The sequence below is a fragment of the Empidonax traillii genome, unplaced genomic scaffold (assembly GCF_003031625.1).
Source record: "Empidonax traillii isolate 1590-97213 ecotype Southwest subspecies unplaced genomic scaffold, ASM303162v1 scaffold132:size1788729, whole genome shotgun sequence".
Taxonomy (NCBI): domain Eukaryota; kingdom Metazoa; phylum Chordata; class Aves; order Passeriformes; family Tyrannidae; genus Empidonax; species Empidonax traillii.
In genome coordinates, this window is record NW_020955325.1 from 488,313 (window position 1) to 507,962 (window position 19,650).

Below are 19,650 nucleotides of genomic sequence, written 5' to 3' on the forward strand. Positions count from 1 at the left end.
TTGTTTCTCTTGTATTTCAATGATTGAAAACAATATTAAATAATGTTATAGTCAAGAACCTATTTTATAACATTTCTAAAATGAAAGTAGAAGATAGTGCTTAATAGATCTCTGTATACAATTCAGAAACTGTAGTTGCAATATATTTCACAGAGCCAGTTAATTTTGTATAGTTATGCCTTCAGTTTGCCATGTGGCATGCTGTTAAATGCCCATTAGTTGTATAATTACTACATGTGTTGGCTTTGTCTTCAACCAATTTCTAATTATAGTTGATCAGTATAAGAAGTCAGTTTTATTTGACCATCTCTGTTTCTTATAAGCTTAAATAATTTCGATTAGTTTTGCTTTCAATGCCCTGGAATAGTCAAAAATTATGTGTTTTTCCATTATTTTCTTTCGGTTGTCCAGCTATGTTAATTTAGATCAGTTTACCTACTCAGTGGAAAGCTGACGCTGTATTAGTTGTTCCCACACCTCAGTCCTGTGAAATCTTTCTTAGTGATGTGAAATTCATTGAAATAGTATTGATGGTCCAGAGAACTTCTTGATTATCTCCGTTAAATTTTCAGTCACAACTTATTCAGACTTGCTGAATTTAAAATGTTTAATAACCATTGTTTAAAACATTCTGAATTACTTTTTGAAGTGGAAATCAAGCTTCTGTCATGGTCTGAGAGGAATAATTTTCTAATTGCTCAACAGAAATTTTTATGAAATGCTTTTGCCGCTGTGCAGCAGCAATATAATGTCTATCTTGAACTGGAGCGCTGCCAGCACAGATTTCTTCTGCATCTCATATACCTAATAAGAAATGGAGGAAGTGGACAACCAACAATAGGACAAAGGGACATGGGCTCAAGCTCTGCCAGGGGAGGTTTAGGTTAGATGTTAGGAAGAAATTCTTTACAGAGAGGGTAATCAGGCATTGGAACAGCCTGCCCAGAGAGGTGGTGGATTCACCATCCCTGGAGGTTTTTAAACAGAGATTGGACGTGGCCCTTAGTGCCGTGATATAGTAACTGGAGTTGGATCAGGGGTTGGACTTGATGATCTTGGAGGTCTTTTCCAACCCAATCTATTCTATGATTCTATGACTTTCCAGGGCCAAAAGGGGAGTTTCATCAACTTCTTACATGTTTTTGTCATGTTCTTATTGTGATTAAATTAATTGAGTTATTTTAATGGAACTGGAATGCTTATTGCTGTGCCTGGTTATGCTGTCTTACTTTTTTTCCATAGAGCAGTAAGGATATATTTTTAGGTCAGAATAGGATAGTCCATATCAAAGTGAAATTGCTTCTTACTGTTTAAGAGTTTATCACTGACCATGCTTGAAGCACACTTACATGGTAATGCTTTCTGAAAGTAGGTTGTTAAGATCAGTTGTGTGATAAATGGCCAGAAAGTATTCCAAAACATTTGATTGCAAACTGATTGTGCAAGGATGAAAGTCTGAGCTTGAAGATAATCATTTAAATAGTGAAACACCTCCAGATGTATAATGGGAGATGCATCCAGCCTAAACTGAGGCAGAGCAGAGCAGTAACTGCAGTCAGTCTGTTGCTGTAGTGCTCACCACCTGCAGTAGCAGTGTTGGGGTAGAGAGTGTTAAGAGGCTGTAGTTAAGAGAGACAGTGTCATTCAGAGTGAGATGTTGATGCACAACTAGACCAAGGGCCCTGACTAGCTTGTGGCAGTTCAAAATCAGGCTGGGCAGTCTGGAATTGTGCCTCATGCCCAAAGCCAAAGGATCTATTTCTTTGAAAAGCTGGGATGGAAAGGTCAAACTTGCCTGCATATTAAAACTGTTACCCCCTTCATTTTTTTCTGCAGCCAAACTTAAAGCAGTGATGTTAGGTGAAGCAGAATGCACTACTTTGCCCAATCCTGGAGCCAACAAAATTATGAGAAGGATTACTGCAGTTGCTAAAGCTTGCTTTTTTTTTTTCAAATTCCACTACTTCTGCAGCACCTAAACACCTACCAGCCTGAGGCACTGCAGCCACCTGATGTGAAAGGGTTAGTTTATCAGTGAGCTTTGCTGGGTGAGTGAAAGGAGATGAATGCAAATAAAATAAAAATCCTGAATTCCTAGGGGCAAGATTACTCCCTGATCCCCTTTTTCTGTTCCATGCCATTATAACACCTGTTTTTCCACAGGTGAACACCTTAGAGCAATGCCCATTCTTGTTTCATCTCACTGTTCTGGCAGTTGACTCAGTAACAACCAAGCACCCAAAAGCCATGCAGAAATTGACTATTCTTAAAATATGACAGTCACAATAACAGGCCACTACCTCCATCTCACATTAGCATGAGGAAAGGAGGAAAACACTCCATTGTTCTCCAGATCATAATTTATCTTTGGGCATGCATTTGTAATTCCTTTATCATACCCTGTTCTGATGCAAGATCAGTCCTTAGCACATCATTTTTCAGTAAATGGGCTACTGCATCCATTTTAAGTCCCTTCAAAATAGAAATGTGACTAAAAAGAAGTCTCTATTTGCCTAAAATTGTTTCTGTTTGGGATGAGAACAAATATAGCAGCAGTCAATTCTTCTTGGACTCCTCTCATACATTTCCATGGCACCGAAGCTCCAGATGAGAACTTCTTCAACCTAAGCTCACTTAAAGCATGAAATTGATATTGGCAATTGTGTTCACACTCAGTGTCCAACTAGTGCCATTAGCACTGCCATGTCTAACATATACTTTTGGACTTCTTTTTTTTGAGATTTGTCCTGGTCTCTTTCTTATGAACTTTAAAAAGATCTTGATGAAAATATGATATTTATGATGTGTAGCATGAACTCTCAATCTTCTTCTAGTGATTGCTATTAATGTTTAGTATTTCCTTAGCATGAGAAAGTATTAATTTTAAATCATACACTTTTCTCAATGCACAGTACTTTTCCATTGCTTTTCTACAATCTAAATTGTCACATCAGGTAGAAGATAAAATAAGAGAACTTTGAGTGAGGGACTGGTTGCCATATGGCTGACACCTAAAATCTCAGCAATTTGATGGGAAGAAAGTGGAAAAAAGGAAGTAAATTCCACAAAATTAATGCCAGAAGTATGTGACAGCTGTTAGTAAAGGAGAAAGAATAAGGGCAAGGGAAAGGAGATTGAACACCAGTATTACCAAAGATTTTTGTCACAGATGCATAAAAATAGATTTTAAGGTAACCATCCACACAGTGTCCTCAACCGTTTTCCAGGCTTCTTTTTAAAAATCTGAACAGTCTATTTTTAAACAAAGATTTTTTTTTTTCCATTTGATTAAGATGTATAATCTGAAATGTATCTTGATGGCAGAGATGAAGTCATTTGCTGCTTTCATTGAGTGCTTGCTCTTCTCCCCTGCTCCCTCCTCCAGCCAAAAAGTATGCTGTAGGCTTAAGTTTGTGACTGTAATCCTGCAAATCACACCCACCTCAAAAGCACTCGGCACTGGCATTGCTACTGCTGCAAGAAGTAATTCAAACAGTAACATATGGTTGGAATTGAGATGGCCCCAGGCTTCGTTTCTTGTCTCCCCTTGTAAAAGGCACTTTGATCTTCTCAGCTGTAAAATGAGAAAAGCAAAACTTGTTTTCTATTATAAAGTACTTTGAGTACTTCCTTTATATAGGAATTGAATCAAGAAGTCATGGCTGTGGGCTGTCATGGTTCTGGTGCTGGATTTTCTAAAGGCTGAGCATCTGTTATACTAACCTACATTTGGGTTCATGTTAATAAATTAAGCTAGATACTCACTGGGTTAATTTCCCCTAATGTAATTCCACAAGTAAGTATAGAGGCTGGTTTCTTATGGTTTGGAAAACTGAAAGGAAGAAATATAGGTGACTCAAATCTCTGCTTCTATGCCTATCCAGGGAAACTTTTATAAATATCTCAAGGTTGATAAGGCTAGAGGAATGGAGAGGGTGTTAGCTGGCTGTGTTGCAGGCACTAAAAAAACCTTCTGTGGTGTAAGCAGACATCTGTCCTGCCCCACTCATGTATTAATTTATGCCCACACGTGTCATTTCCCTCCCCAGCTTGTAAGCCCATTCATGGAACTGTAGTAGTGCAACATGTGAAACTGGGGTCAAAAGCCTGGAGGCTTATCAGATGTGACATTTTTTCTATCTAAAAAGTGACAATACTTGAAATCAGAAAAATGCCATCAGTGCAGTCCTGGAAGACATTAAATATTGCAGTCTAACCAACAGAACTGTGAAATACATGAGTAAAATGAAGGGTGTGAGTAGTGCACCTGCAGTTATGGGACTATGCTTGAAGCTAAGAAGATGCGCAAATATTTTTTGCTAGGCTGAGCTACAGTGCTCTGCAACTAGTAGGACTGAGTATTTTCATTACTGCCTCTTCATCCATGAAGCTTCTGTCCTACTTGCTTGCAAGTGTTTACATAGTTTGCACAATTCTTTTTGAGAAACACTGGGATTTGTCCAAGGTGAAAAGGATCAGGACACAGGATTTGTAAGAACTGACTTCTGAGTGGTGTAAATTTTTTAAATAATCTCAGATGGCTTGTAATCTGTAGCGGTGCATTAATGAGTGGAATTTTTATATGCTTTGAAGAATCTTTAGGGGCACAGTCTTGCTATTTGTGCACCTATATAACCCAAATGATTAAACCTCCCTCTCAGAATTCATATTTGTTGAAAGATTTGACATTTGGCTAGTTAAGTGCAAAAGGATTATTTTCTCTGATGTATTGCTGGAGGCTTCTGACCACGGGAGTAATGCTTCTTATGCCTCAGGGCCTTCCTACTGGGAGTGAAGTCCGTTCAGCCTCTTAACACTTCAACTTAAATAAGTTTTAAGTTTTTGCTGGAAATTTAAATTATGTATTGGTTACATTTCCACTGGGGTTTTGGTAAGTAAATTTTATCAAACAAGTATAAAAGGTCATTCTAGCTGATTCATTAATAATAATAATAATAATAATAATAATAATAATAATAATAATAATAGCTGAGCTATTGAAATGTCTGCTTTCTCCTCTTTTGTATTTCCCAGATACTGTGTAGATTTCCCAATTTTTCCATGTAAATCTTTTCTATATGGCCTGCTGTGTTTTATCAAAAATGTTTCTTTGTATTATTTGGAAGGAGAGGGAGAAGGAGCAAGAATAAAGAAGAAAAAGAATATCTTAAAATAATGTCAGAATTCAAAAGTGATCTTAAATCTATTATGACATATCAATTTGCATGTGTTTATGTAGCTGCTCTATTAGAGGGTCCCGACATTTCCAGAAATTCTTAACTGGCAATGTTTTTCCAAACCACCTGAAAGTTGTCTAATGGGAAGCTAACATACCTAACTGCTCATTTCAAGGTTAAAAAAAATCAAATAGAAATATGTTTTCTTCAGTTTACACAGGCACAGAGTGGTCATTCTGGCAGTATGTGAAAGTATAAAAAAAGGTAAAAACATAAGCAGCTTGGGTATCTCTTAGTCCTGTTGAAATGTTGAGAAATATAATTGTAACTCATTGAACAAAAACTACTTTAGGGATGTAAAATTGTGACATTCTCTGCCATCCATCAATCACTGCTGTAGCATTTACAAACAGAAGCTGTGTGGGAATCATGCTCTAATCCCATGCTTATGAAGAGAAGACCAAAACACTGGTTTTTGTTTCTTTCAACACATATCAGCTATATATAACTTTATTTGCACAACTATTTGTATTTCATGTTACTTCTATTGAATAAATTAGCACTGGTACTAACAAATATTTTAAACCCAGCTGAGATGGCAGTAAGTGCAAAGCAGAATAGAAAAGGGTAGCTCTTCTTGGATTAAGTTTGAGCAACTGTCTAGGTAATAAGTGGAAGCTTCTCTGAATTATTTTTGCCCACTATTATTAATTACTTTTCCAGCAACAGCAGGCAGTTCCCTATGCACTGCACTTTACCCCGTTCATTCTGTAGCTCCCTAGATGTGTAGACTTCAGCTTCTCCAACCTAAGTTTATTCTAAAGGCTGAGAGTGGAAGAAGTGCTATTTGGAAGTATTTCCTGAAATGTTAACACATCATTTCCTATTCTTAACTTGAACTCTCTTCCTAGTTGATGCTTGTTTGTCCAACAAGAATTATTTCTCCCACCCTCCAAAATACATGCATGTTTGCCTCATTTTCCTTACATGCACTTTAGCTGTAATTTCTCAGTTTTTTAAATCTTACAGCTTCTTAATCATTTATGGCTTCTTAATCATTTATGGCTCTGTGGATTCCATCTGGTTGACTAATGAAGGCAATGCTGAATATAATGTTCATGTCTTTACTGCATTAGAGAATGATAGAAAAGGTTTATTGTGATTTTTTTTTTCCTTCAAGTTCTTCTTCATATGCAGCCTAAAATCCTGACATCTTGTTCTGCAGGTTGATACTGAGTTTTTCCATCATGCTATAATTTCCAGGCTGGGTTGACATGCTCTTTCACATATTTCATACATTTCTTCTCTTTTCCCATCAACATAATATGTATCCTCATGAGCCCCTGCTGAAATTCATCCCTTCTCAGTAGATGCCAATAGGTGATTGGATGACGCTGAACAAGTTTTGGCCATATTAGTTCATGAGTAGTCCATACACAAAGCGAAAAAGAGATTGCAAAGTGGAGAAATGTGGTGTTGGCCTCCAGCCTGACTACAGAATTTTTTCTACTCTATACCTGGATCTGAGAGGAAGCTTCTGTGTAACAGGAAAAATCCTTACCTTAGCTTAGTAAAAGCTAAAGGGCTTTTAGTGCCCTGTTGACAGCCTGGATAGTAACATTTCCTTCTGAGCTGATGGCATCTCTTGCAACAGGATATTGGCACTGCCCAGGCTGAGTGTGCCTGCCCGCTCCATTGATTATATAGTCAAACTTCTGACATGCCTGTCTATCCTGAAGCAGTGGAATGATCTAAGATGGTGGTGGACTCAATCCATACACCTGAAAAGCACTTCAGTTCTGAGAGCCAGAAACTGGATCTTAGAGTTTGATCTGAAGTTTCACCTTTCCTCTTGGCATGACATTATTATGAGTTTTTTGAGGTTTGTTTCCACAGCTTTAAAAGAGATTTTAGGTCTCCATGAACTGCATCTTTGATAGCGAGGTAGAACTTTGTTGCCACATTTTTCTTTCTTAGCTTATTTCAATAGCTTCATATTCACGACTTACTTCCTTGGATGGTTGATGACAATGGAAGCATTAAGAAAGACAGCTAGAGCTGTCAGTAAATTGCAGTCTAGTGCATACTACTTCAAAGACATTGATAGATCAGTCCAAAAGATTTTTTTTATACCCTGTACAATGGCTTGAAGAGAAAAGAAAGAATTATTTCTCTTGACAATTGTACTTCCATCATCTTAGTTTTCTTTAGTGTAATAAACTGCTTAATTAATCAAGGTTTTCTCAGCGAAATCCATCCCACTGAGTGTTACAGGTGTTCTCTGAAGAAAATCATAGTATCAATACATACTACTGGAAGGACCTATGGTGGTCTTCAGTGCTGTATAAACCACTCTTACTTAATATAGCACTGGTTGTTTTGGGAGAACATCTAGTGACAGCCTTGCATATCAAACTCAGTGGACATTAATAAAGAACTGATTCCTGAAAGTTGTCAGTAGGGGGACATGTTCTCCAAGTTTTGAAGGACTCAGAACTTTGATCTTAGCATTGAGTTCTTGGGAGTTCTTAATTAGCAAATCACTTTCTCCTTTAGGTAGTGCTATTTTGAAGTTTTTTCCCAAAGCAACTTTCATAGCATCTGGACTTTGTGGACTTTGTGAACTGGAAAGCTGCTTTCCCAAAGCAGCTTTCATAGCATCTGGCAGTTCATGTTTAGACCAACAAAGATTGCTTGTTGTACTGGTCAACAATTTCCTCCCACAACCATAAACCACTAGGAGTCTTTGCTGATCTGTTTCTTGGGTTTTTTGTCACTGACCATAAAGCTTATCTATGGTCTTAAGCAGTTCTGGATGATAACATAATTCCTTGATAATCACCTCTGTAACAAGGCTGCATTCAGAAGCTGCTTGTTAGCTCCTAGGGTACTCTCATGTGGGTCCACTGTGTTAACTCCCTTGCCCAGTGAACATATAAGATTATTAAGGGTATTGCGATGACGAACCAATCTATTGTTTTTTCAGCAGTCTGATGATACATAAGTTCAGGTCCTATCTCTTCTTGTCCAACACAAGCAGCAAAAAGACTGACCTGACAGCTAATGAAAATTTTCCAGTCAGGCATGATAATAACATGAATCTGGGAATGAATGGTGATAAAGACAGACTGAACAAAACAGCTGAAATACAGGCCAGAGGCTGTGCATTCCCCTAAGCTCGTGGATATACAGTAAAATCAGTACCAGACAAATGAAACTTTCATGTAGAGCTTGCTATTGCCATCCACTGCCTTGCCTCTTTCGAAGTAAACTGAACATGCTCCACTTATTTTTAATTGATAGCAATTCTGGAAGTACTATTAAGGTGATTGACGACACATTAAATGAGGCACTGTGCAAATAGTATATGACACTGGTACTTGGGAACTTGCATTTTTTATTTGTAAACATCTGGCGAGACTAGAGGAATCTGGCTCCGAAAACCTTAAGAGACATGGGACTGGCCTGCCAGACCTCTGACATCACTTGCCAGTTAGATTCAGTAGGACAGCCAGTGCTGAAAGCTCTTGGGTGTAATGAGGACAAGGCTGCTGCTAGGATGGCTCCATAAAAGGACTGAAGAACTTTGGTCCATATTTGCTGGCTTTTGGTGTAATCTTCAAGGATTCTTCACTCCCCTGGCTTTCTGGAAAAGAACTAGAAAAGCAGAGACCCCACATGTGGGCACATTGTTATTAGAGACCATCTTACTGCCATCTGACATCATGTTTCCGTAGATTTGAATATCTAGCAGGGCACAGAGACTCCACATATGATTTAAAATTTTCTTCTCCCTTTATTCATTTATATTGAACAAGTAGGTCATTGCTTCACTCCAACCATGATAGTTCTGGTTAGTCTTTAAATAACTCAAAAAGAATTATATAGACTCTGCTGTTGCTACTCATGACTTCTATCCATGTGTCTCCTGCTTATAACATAATTTGCTGTTCAAGAGAGAAAAACCTTTTTGACTCTCCTGGGTTTTTGAGGTTTTTTGAGCAGAAAGTGATTAGTAATGAGTTTTCTTAACTATGTTCATTCAGTCAACAATCAGTGAAGGTAACTTGAATTCTGTTGTCATGCCTCATATTGCCTGATGGCTCTCATCATCCCCTATACACGTCAAATCGCTTCTGCTCTCACTGAGGCCACTTTCTCTGGTTGCTCTCAACCTCAGTTTTTCTGTCCCTCAGTCCAGGACTGCTTGTCCTCCTCCAGCTATCTCCTTACAGTTAATGAGTCTCCTCGTTCATTTAGTCTGTCTCCTTGCGAGTATTTTTAGACTGTGATCATCTCCCTTGAGTTGGTTATTTCTTAAGATAAATGCTATTTCATGTCATTTCTTCTCCTATGTTCCCTCTGCCTTATTACTTGAGACTCATGTTTTAACTCTATATCCTCTGAGAATATCTAAGGAAGACCTTTTGCATGCAGGCCTTCAGGGCTGCCCAATAATGTAGTATGAAGAGGAAAATCATCTCCTACTTACTTTATATGAGATTCTTGCTATATGTGAGAACAGACTTCTGGTTTACTTCAGAGTTGCATCCCCTAATTTGCTCTACACTGTCATTGCAAAGGTTTCTGAGACCTCAGAGGTGACACCATATTTTCAGGTAGTCACATTTGAAATAGACAAGCCACTAAGCAAAAATCTGTGGGTTTTGTGCAAGATCTTTAGCAACAGGGAGCTTTTACTTCAGCCACTGGCATTATCAGAGAAGAAATGGTGGTCATTTGATTTTCCAAAGTCAGAAAAGCCTTAAGTGCTTTATTTTTACAACCTTTGTAAATATTTTGGCATTGTTACAAGAAATCATGATCCAAAATACATTTGCTATTGCAGCTGCCATGTAATGAAATGCAAATACTAAGTATATGACTCTCTAAGCACAGAGGATGTGAAGCTTTTTTTTTTTTTTTATCCTTAGAAAACTTGAAAGCCATTGAACAGATTTAGAATTTGTGACACTGCCATTGAGTTAGCCTTCATTTACTAAATCATAGCAAAGAGCAAAAGTTCTGTTCATAGTTTTTGAGCCTTGGTACATTTTCTTGCCAAGGATTTCTACAAGTATAGAAAGGTATGGCAAGGAAGGCATGTCAGGGCAGCTGGCTAATGAAAGAGCTGCTCTTAACTGTTCCTGCAGAACCACTACCCAAAACGGGCAGTCCACACACTTGGAAATGAGCAGGGAAATAAGCCAGTATGGGGTCAGTCTAATGTTATATTTTTTATAGATCTTTCCATTCCACAGGATCATAACTGTAAAGGCTATATCCATCTGAAAGTCCCACCATTACTGCTGGAATCCAGCAGTTTGCTGCAAAGGAAGCATTTAACTGCCTAAAATGGTGATGCAGCAATTTACAGCCAGGAACACAGGTGTCTGACAAGAAGAATAGTTATGTGTGATTGTGCTGTGCTGAGTCAAACTGAGATCTGTGCTGCTGCAAGGACTGAAATATTGTGGTGAGGGCAGACAGCTGTGACCCTGACACAGGGGCCAAGCATGATCCAGCTCCAATAGGAACAGGCAACGGGCTTCTCAAGCAACTAATCCTGTTGTACTGGGTGGATTCTGTCCATGCAGAGTGGCCCACTGAAACTCATTTGGTTTGCCCTTCTCAGTGTGTGGCCCCAAAAAGCTTTACAGCCTGAGGCACTGCGGTAGCAGGCACCGAGTGCCACGAGCTGCCCAAGACTGCAGAGGCCATCAAATACCAAAAGCAGAGGGCAAAGATGTCAGACCATAATTTCTGCTGGTAGAAGGTAGCTGCTGCCTGAAATGTTGAGAGCCTGTTTTCTTTAAATATCTAAAGGAGAAGAAGCTGGATCACTGAGTCTGTGGAATAAGAATAATCTCAGGAATCCTTCCAAGGTTACGTGTGTGGCACAAGACTCTGGCTCTAGTCCGAGCATCAAGGTGACTGTCTGCTCACCTTGATGCCATTTGCCAGTAAGGAATAATTTATGTCGAGATGCTGTTTGTGGGCAATGATAATAGCTTAATTTTCCCATAGCTTTCAGTTGAGGTTGATAGTGTAATTTATAGACAGAAATTAGAATGGGTCTGCAAATTGGTTATTAGATGCATTTTTAGATTGGTCATTACATTAAAGTAGAGAAGATGAAAGAACTTGTCAAAAATCACATGATGAATTATTGGCAAAGCCAATAAATTCTTCCTTCAGCATATCTGTATGTATGCTGTAACAAGTGTACAGAGACATCTGATGACAACTAACTGTCAAAAAGCACAATACAGCTCATGTAAAAAATCAGAACACTTTTTATTGTTCACTGTTAGTGAATATACAGCATGTTACACATGGAAACAGTGGTGCGTTCATGCGAACACACACAGCATGGAAGGACGTAGATCCTACATGTTTTAATTATCCAGCTAAGGTATTTTCCACTGTATTTTCAAGGTTACTTTGCTCATCACAATAGACTTTGTTTCTTATTGATTCAGATGTGTGTATTCGAGTGTGAAGTGGTAAAAGACACTTACAAAGCCTGTAGGAATGAGTGCCACTGTTCTGGCTTGTGAGAAATGCAAGGATGAAAGCAAGATGCATTCCCCTACCTGGGATGCACTGCAAGCATTTCTGAGGAAGAAATAACATTTTTCACAGCTTGTCAGCATACTCCCCACCCTATTAAAGAGAAGCAATGGATTCCCATCCAGCCCACAGACGGTGATGCAGTTTGCCAAAACAGAGGCTTCTTGTGGCAGCTGCTGGGGAATCCAGTGCTATGATCCTAGTAGAGACATCGTGGTATCCTTTCTTAAGGCACCTGTTAGCATAGGGTCTCAGCACTGATCTCATGGACTGTTGCTGCAGCTAAAAAACAACTGACACATTAAGTGGATTAATCCCTGTAGTAATTCTGTTAACCTCCTTAATGGAGTTACGACATGGATGAATTTACCCCCCTGCAGCAAAGCGAGAGGGAATTGCCCTGGACAGCCTGTAACTACAGTGTGGCAGGAATGTCTGAGATAACCATTTTTCTGTTTGTTTTAGTGCAAAATGAAGTGTCATGATGGGCTGGAAACCCTTCCTGTCTTCTGGGATTTTGAACTCTTCACAGTACTAATGGTGCAGGTGTCCCCTGTGAGAGGGTGATGCATCAGGGCTCTTACGCAGCAGCAAGGCTCTTGGCACCCTCCCAACTGCTCACTGTGTGTCCACACTTCCCTCTTTCTCTCTCACAGGCATGCATCACCTGCCTCCTCACACAGCTTCTCAAACACAACATTTTCATTCACCTTGCAGTTTCCTCTCCTTATGCCTCCATCTGATCAGGATTTATCTGCTTGCTGCTCCTGTCAGAAGGGCAGCTTTGCCTGGACTCTGTCATTGGACAAAAGACTACTAAAAATAAGCAGCAGAGCCACAGTCTTGACATATCATTGCATAGAGAGCAGATCAAGAACAGAAATGAGAAATTCTCAATTTCTCTTTGTCTTCCTCCTGATCTTCTAGGCTGTGGAGAGAAGGTTTACCTGCCGCATTTGCCTTGTGCATAGCATGCTCCTAGGGCAGCTTGATTGCACTGTAGTTCTGTCATTAAGGGTATCTCAGAGTTGTGAATCATAGAATCATATCCTGAGTTGGAAGGGACCCACAAGGATCACTGGAGTCCAACTCTCGGCTCTGCACAGGACAACTCCAAGAATCCTATCATGTGCCTGAGATCATTGTCCAAACACTTCTTGAACAATACTCATTGAAGAATGCTGTCACATGAAGTTACCTCAAGTATGTAACCCTGCCTCAAGTCAGCACCCTGCAAAACCCTGCCAAGGAATAGACACCATTTTTGCAGTCTATCACAACAGTACAGCCTCTCTGAAAGCTCCTGCTGTGGTTTGTTAGGATGACTAATGGGGCTGGGGACTGGAGGAGTCAGGTAGGGAGCCACGAGAAGGTCTGACTAATTTTTCTACTAGTTCAAAGACTGTTGCCACATATGCAGGTGCAGTGATGTGACTACTAAGCTGCAGTATCTCATCTACATGGTTTGTGATCTCCATGTTAATATGCTAAATTTATTCTGTTTGATAGCCCATCCTTTCCTCCCACAGTGGCTGCAATACCAAGAAATGGAGTAGCCCAGCTCTTTAGTGATCCAGGAGGTGTGAGAGAGAACAGGGGAGGTGTTGTGTGCATGGGATGCACACACACACATGAGGATTTTATTTCTCTTTCTGCCTACGGTAGTCACTTTCCACATTCAGCACAGGGATGAGAAGTCCTAGCAGCCACCTCTTGCCAAAGACCTCTTGCAGGTTCTCCCTCCAGGGCCGGGCTCTTACCACCATCCCTTTCCGCACCTGGTACCGAGTCTGCCCACGCAGGATCAGCAGCATCTGGTGGCAGCAGAAGCCAGCGCAGGCCAGTCCGATCCCAAGCCAGAGGTAGAGCATGAGGATGACAAACATCTCAGAGCTAAGGAGAGCTCCTGCAGACCAAGAGTAAGGGGAAGGGAGGAAAATAAAAGAAAGAACTTAGACACACCTCACATGCAGTGTAACAGCCCCAAGAACTGACAAGCCACCTGTTTTCTCTGGCCACGAGTGGTGACGTAGGAGCAAAACAGGCTGCTTGTTCTAAATATATTAACTTATTTTCTTCATAGTATCTGATGCAATGGACCCTGCTGGGGAAATACTAAAATGATAATTGTCTCTGTACAACTCTCATTTTGCTGTTAATGTGAGGATCTAGATTATAGGGACAAATTCAGTCAGAAATTAAATGTGTGTAAGACTTCACCACTATTTTGAAGAATGATTAATTTATTTAAGGATTTATCTGCTCATCACAATGAATCTAGATTTCTAGGTTTTTGAAATGAGAAGTGGATCCTACAGCATGTAGATGCTTCCAGAAGCTTTACTCTGTTTATTAATACCAGAAAATACCAAAGAAGATTTGAGATTTCTCTCTCCAGTTTACTCTCTCTCTCTCCACCATACGTGTGTCTATATGTGTGTGTGTGTGTGTGTGTGTGTGTGTGTGTGTGTGTGTGTGAAGAAAAAAAATCAATAATGACTTTCCTACCTTTGGGCAAAGGCAGTTTTCACTGAATGCAGGAAAGAAACAGAAACCTTTCCAAAACACGGTCCAAAATCTTTTTTAAGTTACTGCTAGAATACTCAAAATACTTTGTATATCTGAAGCTCCTAATTCAACGGGGTTTTTTTTAGTATATATTTATGATTAATGTATTTAAATAAAAACATTCTGTGGGCCCTTTCCTCTACAGTGATTTTAGAACTCCTTCTCTAAAATGTTAGTATAACAGCAGGTATCACTGAGTGACCTTTCAGTGTATAAACCAATCTAAAGCCATTAATATAATATTCTCTGTGTGCCCATATGATGTTTACGCTCGTTATTTTGTGTATACTGGTATATTATTAAACACCCATATTTACACAAAGGGAGTTAAATGTGTCTCAATACCAGTATCAATAGCTGATATCCTCTCACTGGTTCCTGCAAGGTTTAGAAATGAAAGATCTCCCACATGCTCCTGTCCCTCTGGAAGACTGGCCCCTACAAGACCTGTGGTGAAGCAGGGATTGCATGGACAGTAGAGGTGTGCTTCCTAAAAGAGGTACATGGCTGCTTCAGTTTTTAAGTTCAATACAAGGGTCACTGATATGCATCTCTTGCTTCTCTTCTGCAGAAGGCTGGATTAGGTGATATCATCTGGTTTTGCAATCTGTGAATCCCAGCTTCTCTACCTGGCAGTGCTATAAGTGAGAGATTGGGGCATGCTCCTCTGAGGATGATTTGTAAGGACACTGACTACAGCCTAAAGCTTTCAGAGATTGTCCTCACTTGAAAAACACTCAGGAGTCATTCAGGTTTTTCCCAAAATGCAATGTCATCTTTCCTTCTTATTAGATCCCATTCAGCTCAGTGGGCTCTGCATGCAACACAGCAGTAGAAGAACAAGCCCCTTAGGATAATGGCAAATCCTCATACCAATTCTGTCAGAATAACTTAATTTACCAGGTAGGAAGCCTGATACAAGATTCTCTGTCTCTTTTTTACTGGACCAGAATGTGACAGACATTTGTTCTTTCCTGTAGCTGATGCTTAGATGGGACATGGAGAAATACAGCTATTTTCTTTAGAGCTCTTGCAAGGCAGCTGTAAGCTTTGTTTTTTATGAGCTGCTGAAATTCAACGTCCAGAAAGTAATTACCCTTGTTTCCCCTTGAAAATATTAAGCATCTCTGAGCTATCCCTTCCGGACACATGATTTTTTAAACATTTTTTTCAGGCTACCTACATAAAGCATTTTCTATAATTTCTCTAGTGGATCCAATCTGACCTGTGTTTACAAAAGTGCTCTCCATTTGTCCCTCATCGCCACAGTCCCTTTTAGTCTCCGATTCACTTTTGCTCTAAGTGACCTGGTATGATTTCAAGCTTATTGCCATACATTATCCATGACAGAAAAGCTGAATCATAGGCTGCAATTACAGACGTTGGGTCAGATTCTGAAATCCATGCCTGAACACAGTCTGGGCAGAATGAGCCAGCTGAAAATTTTTCCCGGCATGAAAACAAGGAACACTTGGTTGACATAAGACCAGCAGATTCACCCTTTATCCTCCTTTACTCCTTCTGCAGTACAGTGGGCATGATGGAGAAAAAAGGTAAAGCTTTTTCTCTGCTATTGCAATTCTCGGGATCATATAACAACCCTTAAGTAATAGTTACATTAGATGAAAAATACTGTGTGGGCAGCCCTTTCAGGTAACTGTTCAAGACTGTGTATTTCTTACCTGAATTGGAGATTAAATGTGCTGGTAGAAGCCCAGTAGGCCCTTTCTCCCAAGCAATCAAGACACCACATGCCTATATATTGCTGTATGAGGCATCAGTTCTCAACCCAGCAGAACTAGAGGTTCTCAGGGGTGCTCTGGCTCCCAGCCCTGCACCCAGCCCCATCGTGTCCCATTCAAACACTGCCCACTTGCTGTGTTTGGCACTGCAGTTGCTGACACCACAGCTGGGTCACTTCAGTGGTTCTGCAAAGATGGGCCAGGATGCAGCTCGGTGCAAATGAGCCCTCAGAGTCAGAGAGAACTAATTCCTTGATAATCTCCTCCCACATCCCTGCTCCCCCTCCCAGGCTGCTGTGCCGACCAGAGCTTAGGCACAGGGAAAAATCACTCCCAATATTTTTAATGCTAGTGAAGCTCATGCTACATTATTTACAAAAATTCTTCTAGTTGGAAAAATGACTCTATAAAAATGTCATGGCAGGATTTCATGTTTATTGTCTCTCAGTGATTACCATGACAAATCTGCTAATTTGCCAAGTAGAGAGAAATTTGTTTATTTTCAGATGGCAAACCTGCAAACCCAGCCTGGAATCTGAAAAGCAATCTGGGGCCTCTCTGGCTCCTGTATTCTTAGCAGTGGAGACTCCACACTCAGATCATAATCAACACTTACGGTGACAGTGCACAAGCCAAAACAGACTCCCTTCTTACTGAGCTCAGCTGAATCTGCAAAGCTAAAATATATGGGATACGTATTTCAACTTAGTAAAAGCTGATCTAAGTGTACAAGGCATGAACTGCATAGAGGGGAAATGTCAGTTTTCTATGGTTGCTTTCAGGGCAAAGTAACAGTCTAAGCTGTCTGTATAGTCCCTTCTCTAGCTCTTGGGTTTGGATAGAGAAAGGGTTGAGGCTGGAGAGTTGGAGGGTGTGTTGAAAGGTGAAGAGGCAAGTTTGGAAGAGCAGAGGATGAGTTATGGGGGCAACATCAGGAGGGGGAAAGAGAAGGGTTGTGGAGATTTATGGAAAGGCCAGGAGAGAGGGGAAAGGAGAAGAAGCAGGAAGAAAGATAAGGGATGTCAGCAAGGAGAAGGTATTTGCTTTTGGTGTGGAGCTCTTGCAAAGAGTGGGCACAGAGAATTTCCCCTGGTTCTCTGTGGACTTGTGTCTCAGACTGGGGTCACAAGAGAGGTGGCTAATCATGTCACATTAACTCTTCTCTCTGTTTCTCTTGCCTGAATCCCAATTTCCCAGTGCTGGAAGGATGAAAAGATCTCAGTAAGTTTGCACTGCCAGGAGGCAGGAGGTGGGTGATAGTGGAGGGGCTGGGTTACCTGGATGAGGAGAATGAGGGTGTATCTGCTGGAATACAGGGAACCTGCAGATTTGTAGGATACAAAAACCTACAGACCCCTCACCTCTGCCTGTAAGACAGGCAAAAGATTCCCCACACCTGCAGTACAATGAGTGAAATCCATGTCCTCTGTCTAATTGCAACACATGCCCTGCACAACAGATAGCCCTATTCTGTCACCAACAGGTTGGCTATGGAGCATTTTCCAGAGCCTAATGCATTAGGAACAGGGCTGTGGCGGTAACGTGGAGTAGGTCCCAGCTTCTATTTCATGTGAAGCAAAGTCTTTTGCAAAGGCTGTCTCTAGCCTCCAAAGGGGCAGGCCAACTGCCCCTCTTGCCCATTTCCCTACCACCCCTCCACAACAGAGCTATCCAAGGAAGATCAGGTCCCCCCCATCTCAGGAGCCCTAGAGGAGGCACCCACTAGGTGTTCTTACCTGAGAAGAACTGGCTGATGGAGTGAGGCAGAAGAGTGAGGAAGGCCAGTGGGTCCACAAAGGACATGGAGAGTGTAGCAGAAATGTAAGCCATGCCTGCCACTAGGGAGTCAAGGCAAGCCAGGGAGGTGTAGAGGCAGAACATGATGAAGTTTCGCATGTTCCTGCTCCCGATGCAGTTCCCTGTGAAGAAACAGTGGTGGTCATGCCTCTGGGTGACTCTGGCACACAGTCTACAGAAGTGAGTGCTGGGCAAGGCTGAGCCAGGGGACCTGCTTCCATCCAGCCAGTCCGCCACTTCACCTCCTTTGCCCAAGTTTAAGTCCTTGCCCAAGTCCTCGGGGGAGCTCTGAATCACAAGGACGTAGTTGCCCAGGGCATTAGCTGAGAGGAAGAGGAAGAGTGCCCCATGCAGCAGAGCAGGAGAGAAAAGTGGGGTGGTGGAAGGGTCTCTGAACATGCTGGGAATGAAGAGAAAGATCTGGAGGACGAAGGTCACTAGGGAGATGCACAAGAAGTAGGCTGGAGCCACAACATTGAGCAACCTGAGAACTAGCATTGCGGATTACGTTCCTGCGGGGGAAAGCAAGGAGAGAAGGAACATCACCGCTCCGGCTGCACACTTCATCCTTCCATTTCCTGCCAGGTCCCGGCCCCGCTGCCTCCGGGAAATGCCCTCCGGGGACCGCTGTCCCTCGTCGTTGCCTCACGGCCCCGGCCGGGCCGGGGCAAAGGGACAGCCCGTGGGCAGCGACCGCTCCCCGGCGCCCGGAGGAGATACCCCGGCCCCGGCGCCTTCCTCCGGGGAACTTGCAGCAGCGATGCCCCGGAGGGGCTGCGGCGGCTGGAAGGGGAGAGGCGGCTCCCGCGGTGTGCAGGCGACGTGGGCACCGCTCTGTTCGCCTAGCAGAGTCCCTCTGCCAGGCAGGGTCAGTTTTGGTATTGCATGAGAGGAAAAAAGGTGGTGCTGAAGGAGGGGGGAGTGAATTGGAAAGGAGGGGTGGGAGGAGGAGAAGGGGAGGGGGGGATAGGTTGCTCTAATCCACTGCAATACGGATCAAATCCAGTGCTCTAATTTTTCCCTTAAAGCCACGGATCTACAGATTACCTCTATGACCGCTGCCCTGTTCTGCACGAAATTAGAAAATGTACAAAACAGCTGGTCGAGTGCTGTCCGGAGGCAACCTGCAGCGCTCGGCTACCGGGTCGGGGCGGCCCCGCTGCTGCAGCTGCGGCTCCGACTGGGCACGGCGCATCCCTGCCGGGCGGGCGGGCACCCCCGGCCCTGGGACTCAGCCGGCATCGTCAGGGTTCAGGAAAGCCCGAGGGACCACTCGCGGCGGGCAGCTAGCTGGGTGGCCGTGTAGGTGCCCCGGCACCCCGAGCACCCCCATGCCGGCAGCCCCAAGGGCTCCCAGCGCCGCGGTGCCTGCAAAGCCCCGGCGGCCCGGAGGGGTCCCCACCTCGGCCCCACTGCGCTGCCACCTTGCAGTCCCCTTGTCCCCAGGCGCGGCGGGTGCCGCCCGGTACCGGCGTGTCTGGCGCCGGCGGAGCCGCTGCTACAACTGGCTGTGCCGAGATCCCCATGGCAGCCGAGCAGGAGCACAGCCCGGCGTCTGCCCTGCTCTCCTTCTCTCTCTCTCATTCTCGCTTTCCCCTCATGCTTTTTTTTTCTGTCCTGCTCGGTTCGGCCTTGTCCTGTCCCTCTTCTCTCTGTCCCTGCCCCATGTCTGTCTCTCTGTGTCTAATGCCCCGTGTCTCTCCCTGTGTCTGTATTTGTTCCTGTGCTTTTCAGCTCCGGTCTGCTCTTCTCCTTCTCCGTCCCTCTTTTTATCTCCCTCCCCAGTCCTGTTC

General features: G+C 42.5%; 1 protein-coding gene across 1 annotated transcript; it reads right to left on the minus strand.

Moving 5' to 3' along the window:
* Nucleotides 1-11,455: 11,455 nt before the first annotated feature.
* ZDHHC22 (zinc finger DHHC-type containing 22) lies at nt 11,456-18,775 on the minus strand. The gene is made up of 2 exons (XM_027883671.1): nt 17,797-18,775; nt 11,456-13,656 (listed from the first exon to the last, which is right to left on the minus strand). The coding sequence occupies exons 1-2, from the start codon at nt 18,353-18,355 to the stop codon at nt 13,391-13,393; spliced, it is 825 nt and encodes a 274-aa protein (XP_027739472.1). The 5' UTR covers nt 18,356-18,775; the 3' UTR covers nt 11,456-13,390.
* Nucleotides 18,776-19,650: the final 875 nt, after the last annotated feature.